The 13,010-nt window shown below is 35.9% G+C and overlaps 1 protein-coding gene across 2 annotated transcripts in view; it reads left to right on the top strand.

Moving 5' to 3' along the window:
- Positions 1-13,010, top strand: part of LOC127444566 (catenin alpha-2) — a 784,313-nt gene that overhangs the window by 126,077 nt on the left and 645,226 nt on the right. For both annotated transcript variants that reach the window (XM_051704010.1, XM_051704013.1), the window contains exon 3: positions 10,531-10,726. In XM_051704010.1, the coding sequence (XP_051559970.1) occupies positions 10,531-10,726 (196 nt within the window). The remainder of the gene's footprint in view (positions 1-10,530; positions 10,727-13,010) is intronic.

Here is a 13,010-nt window from a genome sequence, read left to right as displayed (position 1 = left end):
TTTTTTTTTTTGCTTTTCAAATCATTTCTCAAATGGCCTCGTGGGCTGGGTGAAATGGTCTCGTGGGCCTTATACGGCCCTGGGGTCTGACGTTCCCACCCCTGCCTTAAATGCTTGTTATTGCACCTTATTGAGTGTCAACGTTGTATTTAATTATTTTAATGGTTATGAAAACAAGGCTGTGAGGGAGTCCTAGGTCACGTGTAATTTTCACTGAAGCAAAATTTTCAATGACTGAACAGTTTGAATTTATTTCCTCAAACCCTTGTTTTCATTTGGGTCAAATTAAATATTAATATGAGTCTACTCTCAGTAAGGTCCATAAATAAACCTTTAAAGACAACATGTAGCAGCATTCCCAACAACTTTAACTTTTAAAATGTGACAGGTAAAACAGAATATTCAGCAAGAAATAATGTAGGGCGAGACATGATTTTCTAGAACTAATATCCATAAGAATGGTAATTATAAGTGATTTAACGATTCTGATTCCATTAACGATTCTTTACTTTTGGGAAATGAAATATTTGGAAATAAGAAATGTGGTTCTTATTGTGTTTATTTCCCTCCGTGGTCTAGTGCCAAATGATGAGACCATTTTAGATTTTAATAGACAGATTTTTGCAAAAAAATTTTTATTATTATTATTTTATTCAATTGTTAGTTTTTATAAAAATAAATAAATAAATAAAAAAACACTAATTACAACAAAACTCATAATGTTTATCTTTAACTACACATTGTCAAATTAACAACCAGTCAGCAATTACTCTCACGAGATAGACATGATGAAGGACTTGGTCATTCAATATGTTTTTGACTCACTAAAAAGAACCGGCTGATCAGAGTAACTAGTTTGGGAGATAGAGCTGTATGTTTTGTGATGTAGATAAAAAAAAATCGGCTCATAAGATAAATTAAAATAAATTACTTTGGGAATCACTGTAGATTCTGGAGTGATGTTGCGCCGCCACTGATTAGCAGTGCAGAAAACATTGTCTGAGTATTTTAGTATGGTGTTGCGTCTGTATCGCAAGAAGAATGCAGGTTTGAGAACCGTTAACGGAACCCAAAGTCATGAAAATAATTTGGTTCCGTTATTTATATATTTTTTTTAAAGAAGAGCATTGGTTACATCAGAAAGAAGAAGAAAAAAAAGGCAGATAAAGTTATTACATTGTGATGAATATCCATTGCTTTTTTTATTCTGGGATTATGAACGATGAAATATTTGCTAAAGTTGGTTCTTTTTGTTGGTAATTTTAGAGCCCGACTCTGGAAGTGTGCATAAATGTGATTAAAGCAGGTAAAATGAATGACTTCAGATATTTATAGGTCTTCATCACTTTATTTCAATGCCGTTTTGGCACATGGCATCAGATCTCTCTCACTTGGCACCTGTTCTGTTTGCCCCTCGCTGAGGAGCTAATATGCTCTGACTAAACCTGGTGGGTTAGGAGAAACAAAGGATTTCTCTCCAGTCTCTATTCTTTTGGCAGAGATCCACTCTCTCTGTGATTATTTGAAGGGATCTTTTACCTTCACCTCAGGACAGAGCTGGTAAGCACAAGGTGGTATTGTTTTAGTGGGGAGCGCTCGCCCTCAGGGCTTTTCAATCATGAAATGATCTTTATGGCTGTCCTCATTCAAATGATTTTGTCAGTGTCATTTTCACTCTCTCTGAATGGAATTCTGGAATGAAAATCTATCTCGGAATGTATTCTCAACACACAGAAAGAGAGATGAGGTGAGGAGGAGAAGGAATGCGGAGGTCCTGCTGATAAGATAATGTATGAATCTCTCTGTCCTTTATTCTCATGGGTGAACCTGATGACATTTAATCAGAATTGGAAATTACCTCAAGCACTATGGATAAGCAATAGATATAGATACATTCTAACTGTAGGTAAGCCAGTGGCCAATAATCTGTTGGGAGAAGAGGTGCTCTGAGACACTTCCCTGATGTACTTCCTTCTCTTTCTTTATAAAACCAATGTAATATTATTCATGGCTTTAATTAATACAGTGATTTCCAGTCCACAGCATTAGACCATACACATACATAATTAGGCCTTGTTATTTGTACATGGTTAGATTTTCTTGTATTTGGCTAAGCAGTTGTTGGGTGGCTCAGTAATGTATTGCATTTCTTTTTCTACTACATAAAGAGACATAAGCTGGACCAAAGTGTTTGTGGAGAGATAAATATATTGAAGTTGGTAGTGTAGCATAACCCTTTTGGACCAATGTTGACATTCTTACAGTACATATCAACCTTCTAAATCATTAACCAGCTGAATTTAATTGTCAATGATTTGACATGTTCCTGGGTTGTTCCATTTTTCTAAGCTCATCTCTGACTTTTCATTAATGTCTTTTATCTGAAAACTGCACCAGATTAGGTTTATTTAACATAAACAAGATTAGATCATAGCACCTGTGTATCTTAATTTAGTAATTCATGTCATAGTGAATAAATATGTGCCGGAATTGTGTGCATTATTAATGTGAAACATGTAGGAATGATTAAAATTGTGCACAGTGTCTGCAATACCTGTCCAAAAATAGAAGATATGGCCAGTGTTGGATAATTTACTCAAAGTAATTCTTCACAGATTACTTGTTACTTCTCTAAAACTGTAATAAGAATACTTTATTGATTACATAATGGAAAATGTAATCACATTACTAATGCCTTTATTGTGCAGTTAGTTTCTGAAACCACCACTGACACTTTTCCTTGAAATTGTTTTGTTTTTCAGCTCAACGGTTTTAAAGTAATGTATATTTCCTATATATATATATATATATATATATATATATATATATATATATATATATATATACTGAAATGCAAATAGATTACAGTAACTAACTACTTTGTAATAGCATTACACCCAAAACTGGATATGGCATATGTCATATTACCTTGAATATATTAAGCGGCATAAAAAGAATGAGGCCCTGAGAAGTGGGCTCAGACAAAAGCCAGCAGAAACACAAACAGCATTGTGGTGCCCTTTTAATTATCTATGGTTGGATTCATTGGTGGGCCCTCTGAGCCAAGGAGATCACTTGCGAAACATTTAGTGTTATTGATTACTGATAAAGCAGAACCATAGAGGTCTATGGACCATGGGGAAAGGTCAGCACCGGAATCCTATGATATACACAGTACAGACTGTGGCATTTATTGTACCTCATTTAGAGTTTTCAGGTCACTCACCACACGCAGGTCTTTAATATCCCATTGACAGTTTTATAACGCTTGGACCCCCAGCAGTTCCATGTTTTGCTACACTGAGCAATTGTTTAAAATAAAGGTAAGTTTATTTCTTTCGTTTACTCAAGTGCAATAACTCAAGTCTTCAATCTGGCTGTGAGCCCGGTTTTGCAGGTTAAAGTGAGCCTGACTAAGTGTTAGATCTTGCCGCATGGTTAGGCAGGTGCTTTTGCAGGGAGCTGTCAGTCTTTTCTACAGGCCACCTGCTTCAGCTCAGAGTGATACTTCTCTCTAATTGGGCCACAGGACAGCTCAAGCACACATGTCCTCATTCTTTCCCATCCTGTAGGGCTTCCCTCTTTTTCATCTGTGAGCGTTTTGCATTTCCTTCTGTTCTGCTATAGGAAAGAGCAGCTGCCATGTATGGCAGGACATCGGACCTGTGTTAATTAGTGACTGCATTCATGTTTGATGAATCTGTCAAAGCACAATTCAGAAGTCTGTTTAAATCCAGTCAATGAAGTGGAATGGTCACATTTCAAGACAATGATTCATCCAATGTTATAGAACCACAGTTGTGGTGACAGTTTGAAGGTCTTCAGGAGCGTTAGAGATGTTAACTTTTTACAGTTAGCTGACAGAAGAAATCAGTAGTTATTGTGTCAGTTCCTGATGAAATCTGAATCATGCTACACTGCAACATAATTAACAAGGACGTTTTCTACAGCTTATGTCTAGTTTTGCATTTATAAGGACACATTCTGTTATAAACATCCCCCAATGCATAGAAATAAATGGTGTGACACATCAAGTTACGTTATTACCCCAGGAGCTGTGTTTTACACACAGGACCGTTTCTGGCATATGAGGGCCCTAAGTGAAATCCTACTCAGAGGCCACCCGCCCTGGATCCAGGCCCACCAAAAATGAAACCACAATACAGTATTCAACAAATTTGGATGTATTAACTTAAAATTGGCATATATTAACTACACAAAACACAATAAATAATAAATAATTAACAATACATTTACAAACAAAACTAACAAATAATTAACAAGATATAGCTATACAAATGTAACAATTCAAGTATAGGCAAGGAGGAGGCGGAAACTGGCTGAACAGTAAACATAAAGTGTTAATGTCAAACTTAACTTAAAACAAACATAAACAAACACAGACATACATGCAACATGGCCGCGTGCGTCTCTCTCTCAAACTGTTGTCTCCGGCTCCCCTTTATCTTGCTCTCCTGCTGATCAGCTGATTCAGCGCCGGCTATGCAGCCTCCCGGCCCAGCCACGCCCTCCTCCTCATCGCAACAAATTTAAAATAAATGATTATAAATAATCTGTTCCTATTGCAAAATTATCTGTATCTGAATTTGGACAGAACCAGAAGTGCATCAAAACTAAATGAAATGCCCATTTTTAAATTTTACTCTATTACATTTATAGTTTCTATTAATAAAATATACCTTGTATATGCCTATTCATAATAATAATAATAATAATAATAATAATTATTATTATTATTATTATTATTATTATTATTAGGTTATTAATATTTAATTAAATTATTTATTTATTTATTTATTCTTACCATATGAAGCTGAATATTTAGGCTACATTAACTCTGGAATATGTTGCTATCTGCGGTTTCTCCTCGTATTTCTGACATTAATATTGGCTGAAACTGAATTTTCATTTACGTATGTCTGTGCATGCACAACAACGTTATTCTGGAGGCAGGAGGTTCCAAGCAATTGTGAAATGTGTCAAGCACACATTTTGCAGTGAATATTAATTGCAATATAGAAACATTAAAAGAAATAAAAATAAATCAAAATAGCCTACAAACAGGAGAAAGTCCCTTATAAGTCTATCAGGACATTTTACGATATTCTTAGACTGATTTGCGTGCACATATTTTAACATAATGCAGATGACATCATTATTATCAGTGTGGACAGAAAAATTACTTGACTCTGGAAATTTGAAGCATCAAGTTTAGTTAAAAAGATTTGAGATTAAAGTCCTAAAGTTTAAAGTCAAAACACTGAGCGTCAGCAGACAGGACTCGAGATGCAAATTTCATCACCGGCAGAGTGCTCCAGCACTGAATGCATCCAGACAGATTTTTCTTACCACGCATACTCTGAACACGCAGAATGTGCATGCACGTGGAATTAATTGCACTAATTAGTGGGTCCACAAGAAGATGTAATCGCTGCTAAACAACAGGAGACAAAGGTGGAAACAACAACAGTGGATGTGAAAATCAAGAACATGTGTGTGAGGAGGTCAGGAGATGGAGAGAGACCTGCATTTGTTTAGCTTTTTAAGAAGAGTTTGAAGAAATATAAAGACATCTTTATGGCTCTAAACTCCTGAAGAGAAATAGTCTAGTATATCGTAGCATACTGCCTGTGTATGCGCTCACAGTAAATGGAGTATACTTTGCAAGGCTGCGCGTTCGACAGTACACATACGCTGAGCGTTTGCGTCAAAACCGAAGTATACTGTGGTCTTAAGAACCAAAGTCAACTGTTTGACACTATGAACTTTAACACAAAACAACACACAAAGCCCCAGTGTGGATATAGAAATGAAAGAATTGAATGTATAGATTTATATAGTTGGCTACAAAGTATGTTAATGTAGGTGGCAAATTGAATCACCTTAAGCACATATTTCCATATGCTTATTTGCTATGTGTAAACAATGTCCATTACCTTTACTTATTTTCTTTTTTCACTGCAACTTCTTTCATTTTTGTGACTTTGTTTGTACACCCCAAGAAAATGGACTGAGACAGAAAATATTACACTTCTCTTTGGTTGTTGTCGTGTATCACTATTAAAAGGTACCTCGTCCCCAGCAGCGCTCCCTTGGATTCAGACATGTATGGAATGACTGTTACATTCATTTGTCATTTTTGCTGGGTGGCTGAGGGTTTCAATTAGGTTTCCCAACTCTCTAAGACCCCCTGCTGTCAGGGCCCCCATTCAAGACTGCTCCACACTCTGTTTCTCTGAAACTATGAAAGGATTGTGGGCCGGCTCGTAGAAAAAGTCTTTCTTCTACGTTCCAGCACAAGGGGAGCCCACACTTTTTTGTTGGGTTGAGGTGCATTTTATGGTGTATTACTCACTGATTTATAATATAGAACTGGATTGCTTATGATGTCAAAACAGTGAAGCCACAGTGCTGACATATTGCTATGTCCAAACATTCCAGTATGCCTATTGATTTAATAGCAAATCTTCTGTTTTCAGTGATTAAACATTACTCATTCAGTTACCGATTTTATATCTAAAATCTGCCTGTACATCTCTACAACGCAAATGTCCCACACATGTAATTATATATTTAAAGTCAAGAATTTTTCCTGTTTCTTAAAAGCCAGAGCCAGTTATGTGTATCTACCATTTATCAACAGTATACATCTAACTAACTTCACTGGCAAACAGTTCAGCTGAAGTTCACTGAAACTGAGGTAAGATGCAAACAGCCATTTTCAGACATATTTATTACAAATATCGAAGTGTTTGTTCAGAGTTACTTGTTTTAGTTTTCCTTAAAAAGTGCCTTTTTCTTGCTGTCATTTGAATAAGAGCGCACTCTCTCTTTCCCTCTATCACACGTGCAGCAGGCGCTCAGAGGGAGGGAGACACGCAAAGCTGGTTGTAATGAAACTGATGCACTAGGTTTAAATGGCAAATGAACACGTAATTTATCACATGTATCCATGTATGACTATAGCGAGCGCTTCAATATGATAACAGGCAAATCCCAGGCATTTTAGGCAAATAAAAAAACATACAACGACCCTCCGAGGGAAAGGACATGTTGTCACCCCAAATCAAGCAAATATTACAGCTTTTCCTACTTACATTACAACTTGTGGACAGTTTTGCCACTTCTTTTGGTGATCGTTATCTGCACTGATAAGCTGCACACTGGGGCAGGTGAATGCTCTGACATTGTGATCCTCGTATATCTTCTCCCTCATAACAAATATTATCCATAACAAGCAAATTAAACATTAAACTTGATTGTCACTAGAGGGCCAAATGTGACTGTCGTATCCCGAGATCAGAGACGGTGAAACGGGGACTTTTTTTATCTGTCGGTCATTGATGTTCTATGAGTTTGGGCATACCAAGATGGCCGCTCAATCACATCCGGTTCACCTTTTGCTGGCAGTTTACTGTTGCATCAGCAATCCAATTCTATATGTATATATGTATATATATATATATATATATATATATATATATATATATATATATATATATCAGTGGTTTTACTTGTTTTGCATAAGCTATTTCAATATTTTCAGTGCGTGCCATTTTGCCTATAGTACAGGGAGGCTAAAAAACAAACTGAGGATGTGCATATTAAGATCAGAAAGACCAAACTTAGTTGAAGGTAGGCGTTCTCTCTAAAACCATGAAATTACATTTTCTTCATGGCCCATTCATCTGATTTTCTGTGAAATCAGATTATTTACACTTCATTTTATATGCCACTCTTTCTATAAGGCTGCACAAAGTGATGTAGCCTTGATTGAGATCCTTTGCTGGTCTGTCTGTTAGTCTGTCTGTTGACAGCAAAACATTATAGCAACAGCAATACGGAATAACCATTTGAATTTTAAATAAACAGGAAAAAAAAGATAAAAAATCTGAAAGTTTTCAGCATGCTCAACACATTTATCCTTTTCTTATTAAACCTTTTCTCACATTTTTTTTTATTGGTATAGCAGCTGTACCATGTAATGTGGAAGTGCAATTTATTTTTTAACCTTTTGACCTTATGTTGACATACTTTGACAAAACTGTGGGCGTCTCCATGGAAACCCAGTCTCTGTATGTCTCTAAAACACCACCAGCGAAGTGTGTCTCCAATTAGACAAGGATTGTTAGGGATGCACTTGGTTGGCTTTAAATTAGTTGTGTTGAGTTGCATTTGTGTTGTGGAATTTTTTAATCAACATAGTATTTATTTGTTTGTGTGTCAAGGTGCACTAAGGAAAATTTTTCCCACTTGGAAAAAAAAAAGTCGTACAAATAAAAAAAAAAATAAAAAAAGAGAAAGAAAAAAAAGAAAAACAAAACACTGCTTTGGACAAATATGTAAATATAAAATGATGAAATGTCATTTTATATGTTTATCATTTCGAGTCATTTTAGTGGTCTTGAAAAAGCAGTTTTATTCGACAAAGTTGGTCACCATTTGAGATCACATGACCACCGGAATATCCATCTACCTCCCTATTATGGAACACTTTCGGTTGCAAAACTCAGAATATATATATATATATATATACGATCAAAAGTTTTGAAAAATTTACTCATTCTTTATTATAATTTGTATTTTATTTTTTTCACATTTTAGAATAATAGTAAAGTCATCAAAACTATGGAATAACATAAATGGAACTATGAGAATTATGTTGGAAAAAATCCAAAATAAATCAAAACTGTGTTATATTTTAGCATCTTTAAAGTAGTCACCCTTTGCCTAGAATTTGCAGACATGTACTCGACATTTTCTCAACCAACTCCTTGAGGTATCACCCTGGGATGCTTTTTAAACAGTATTGAAGGAGTTCCCATATATGTTGGGCACTTATTGGCTGTTTTTCTTTATTATTTGGTCCAACTTTTTTTTTATTTTTTTTTTATTACATTTTAGTTTTATAATGAAATACATTTATATGGTGGCACAATTATATTTTTGTCTACAAAAATAATTTCAAACATTTAAGCATATGCGTCATCATATGAGTCATCAACACAAATGACATTTGTTTCCTTGGAGAGATAATTAATTTGAGATGAAATAAATGAGGAAAAAACTAAAACCCTTGTGTTAAAAGTCAACGGTATGCAAAACACTGCTGAAATGCCCTGCTGAATACCTGGCTACAGAAAAATAAATAAATAAATAAATAAATTAATTAAACATATAGCTGGTCACCAGCATACGTTGTGTTTGGAATGCTGGTCCACAACATTCATGGTGTTGTTCTCACAAGATTTTTTCTCACTGGAAATTTTCAAGATGGAAGTAATGTAGCTTAAAAACACAGCAATTTGGAGGGGGGGGGGGGTGTTGTGACATCTCCATAATCCCTGAACTGAAACAGGGATTGCTTGACACACTAAATCTGCCAGCGTAATTTGCTTCTTGCTATGTCTTGATCTATACTCCGGCAATACAGTTTCTACAGTTCTTTTAACAAACTTGTAATACATCATTTGCTGCAAACATTAATTGCTCATGCCTTGCATAGTGCAAGGCCATTTAAATATTTTGTCCTGATTTCATGCTTTTTGGCCAAACTTTATCCATTGTGCTTTTGAGTGCATTATCATTAACCCAGTTGAAGCTCATCTTACTTAAAGGAATAGTTCACCCAATAAAGAAAAATCAGTATTAAAACCTCTATGGAACACAAATACATTTAAGCAGAAACTAATTCAGCCTGCTCTTTTCTATACAATGAAAGTGAATGGAATCTGGTGCTGTCAAGCTCCAAATGGAAACACACCATCAAGGTACCATAAAGTAGTCCGTAAGACTTGTGTGCTATATTCTAAGTCTTCTGAAGAAATATGATAGCTTTGCATGAGGAAAAGACACTGCCGTTCTCTCCGCTGTAGCTCTTAAAGCTTTCTTTCATTTTGGGTGAACTATTCCTAAGATCACTTACTAGGTTCAAAGTCGTAAAAAGACAACTGTGTTTGTTTTTTGCTGAATTTCTGTCCAGTATATAACCTAGATTTACTCCTCCCCATAATCCCCGAGTTTTTTACACTTTCACTTGTAAAATTACAAATAACTGTGATGTTTCAAGGAACTTACAGTAAGTTAGTCCTCTGTCCCCCATTAGTTTCACTTGTTGTACTATGGCAATTGCTTAATTTGGGTGTCCTTGAAAATGCATTATCCATGGAGAACGGTCCCACAGCCCTGCACCACTTAAAAAGTAAAAGCCAGAACTGTTTTTAGGCCCTTTGAAAGCTTAACATTAGACTGCATTGATGTGATATCAATATATCACATGTTCTTTAACTGTCCAGGCCTAATTATAAATGTTCAGACATAACGATCGTATAGTCACAGTTTGCTTCTCATTCAACGTGTCACCGTATGGACTGCACATCTCCAATTGCTTTACATTTATGCGGCTCAGTTTTAAGCTGTAGTAAATGACAGCCAGTTTTGGTGAAAGTTTGTTTGAGCCTTTTTGTGCAACTTAAATCCATCTTCATATATGACTCTTCTCATCAACAGGTGACCACCCTGGTCAACACCAGTAACAAAGGCCCATCCAGTAAGAAAAAAGGCCGCTCCAAGAAGGCTCATGTGCTGGCTGTGTCCGTGGAGCAGGCCACACAGAACTTTCTAGAAAAGGGTGAGCAGATTGCTAAGGACAGTCAGGACCTGAAGGAGGAACTTATCGCAGCTGTAGAGGATGTCCGCAAGCAAGGTGAGCATCCTATCAGACTATCGTCACCATGAATTACTCAATCTGAACGAATGTATTTGTTTCACTGTCCCATTAAGCAACCAAGTAAAGGCTCATATTAGCACTCTAAAGGTTTTAGGACTCTCTTAAGGATGTTTTTTTTTTAGATTTATGTTACTTTGACAACACTGACTCTCAAATGACTGCAAAATTCCTAAAGTGCCAGTTTGCTATGGATTTGCCTTTTCTGTTTGGCTCTGACTAGACCTATACATGCAACTTATTATTTATGGCCTGAATCTGTCCCTCTTTCTCTCTCTTTTACCATTTTTATTTTATGACTGTTCCCATACCCATTGTGTTTCCTTTCTGAACACTTGCAGACTCAGTGGGCTGGACTGGACTTAGTGTTTGCTCAGCCAAATTATCTCTATGAAAATGGCAAACTGTTATTGATGGTGTTTCACAGAACATTCTCTTGCTGAAGAGCAATTATGAGTGGTGGACAAGAACAAAGTTTGAATCTCCAAAATCTAAAATGTGTATGTATAATTTTTAAGCGATTTCAATTATGGTGACACTAGAAATGTCCTCATAAACCACATTTATAGCATAATACCCTTGTAATTACCAGTTTGTAACCTAAAAAAAAAGTCCTCGTAAACCACTTAAACCTGCCCACACACACACACACGCGCGCGCACGCGCACACACACACACACACACACGCACATACTCAGGACCAGTTAGCCTTTCGGGCAATTATGTCTAGCGTTTGTTCATTAACCTCTTCTCGGCTGAAGGTCAGCTTACTAATGGTCCACACAGAGTATTTTAACACACTTCATTCTGCCCCAGCAGTCCTGGCTTGGTTTGGTATCCATTTGTCTATACGCAGATCTCAGAGCAGTTTTTGCATTTTTCTCCACAGACATAACCCACTGACAACATAATATACAGTTTTGCTTGTGGATGTCTAGTTTACTCTGTGCCTTAAAAAAAAAAAAAAAAAAAAAAAAAAATAATAATAATAATAATAATAATAATAATTCAGGGATTTAATGCCACTAACCAGGCAAACATTAGCAAATCCAGTGATTACTTCATCCTCAGAAGCACTTAAAACTGTTTCAGCCCAGTAACTTGTAAACAAAACTTTGCCAGGCAGACTAAACAGAACAAAACCAACAAATAAAACTAAATAAATAAACAAATAAATAAATAAAATAAATAACAAAACAATCAAATTATTATTAATAATAAAATAATAATAATAATAAAAAAACATAAAAAACCAAAAATAACATTTACATAAAATTTACACTGGCGGCCAAAAGTTTGGAATAATGTACAGATTTTGCTGTTTTTGAAGGAAATTGGTACTTTAATTAACCAAAGTGGCATTCAACTGATCACAAAGTATAGTCAGGACATTACTGATGTAAAAAACAGCACCATCACTATTTGAAAAAAGTAATTTTTGATCAAATCTAGACAGGCCCCATTTTCAGCAGCCATCACTCCAACCCTTATCCTTGAGTAATCGTGCTAAATTGCTAATTTGGTATTAGAAAATCACCTGCCATTATATCAAACACAGTTGAAAGCTATTTGGTTCATTAAATGAAGCTTAACATTGTCTTTGTGTTTGTTTTTGATTTGCCACAGTATGCAATAGACTGGCATGTCGTAAGGTCAATATTAGGTCAAAAATGGCAAAAAAGAAATAGCTTTCTCTAGAAACTCATCAGTCAATCATTGTTTTGAGGAATGAAGGCTATACAATGATTGAAATTGCCAAAAAAAATGAAGATTACATACAAAGGTGTACACTACAGTCTTCAAAGACTGGCTCTAACAAGGATAGAAAGAGATGTGGAAAACCAGATGTACAACTAAACAAGAGGATAAGTACATCAGAGTCTCTAGTTTGAGAAATTGACGCCTCACTTGTCCTCAGCTGACAGCTTCATTGAATTCTTCCCTCTCAACACCAGTTTCATGTACAAGAGTAAAGAGAAGACTCAGGGGTGCATCTTATGGGAAGAATCGCAAAGAAGAAGCCACTTTTGAAACAGAAAACAAAAAGAAAATGTTAGAGTGGGCAAAGAAACACAGACATTGGACAACAGATAATTGGAAAAGAGTGTTATGGATCTTAACCCCATTGAGCTTTTGTGGGATCAGCTAGACTGTAAGGTGTGTGAGAAGTGCCCGACAAGACAGCCACATCTATGGCAAGTGCTACAGGAAGCGTGGGGTGAAATGTCACCTGAGTATCTAGACAAACTGTCAGCTAGAATGC

This window comes from Myxocyprinus asiaticus, chromosome 8 (assembly GCF_019703515.2).
Source record: "Myxocyprinus asiaticus isolate MX2 ecotype Aquarium Trade chromosome 8, UBuf_Myxa_2, whole genome shotgun sequence".
In the NCBI taxonomy this organism is placed as follows: Eukaryota; Metazoa; Chordata; class Actinopteri; order Cypriniformes; family Catostomidae; genus Myxocyprinus; species Myxocyprinus asiaticus.
This window is presented reverse-complemented; position numbering and strand designations above follow the sequence as displayed.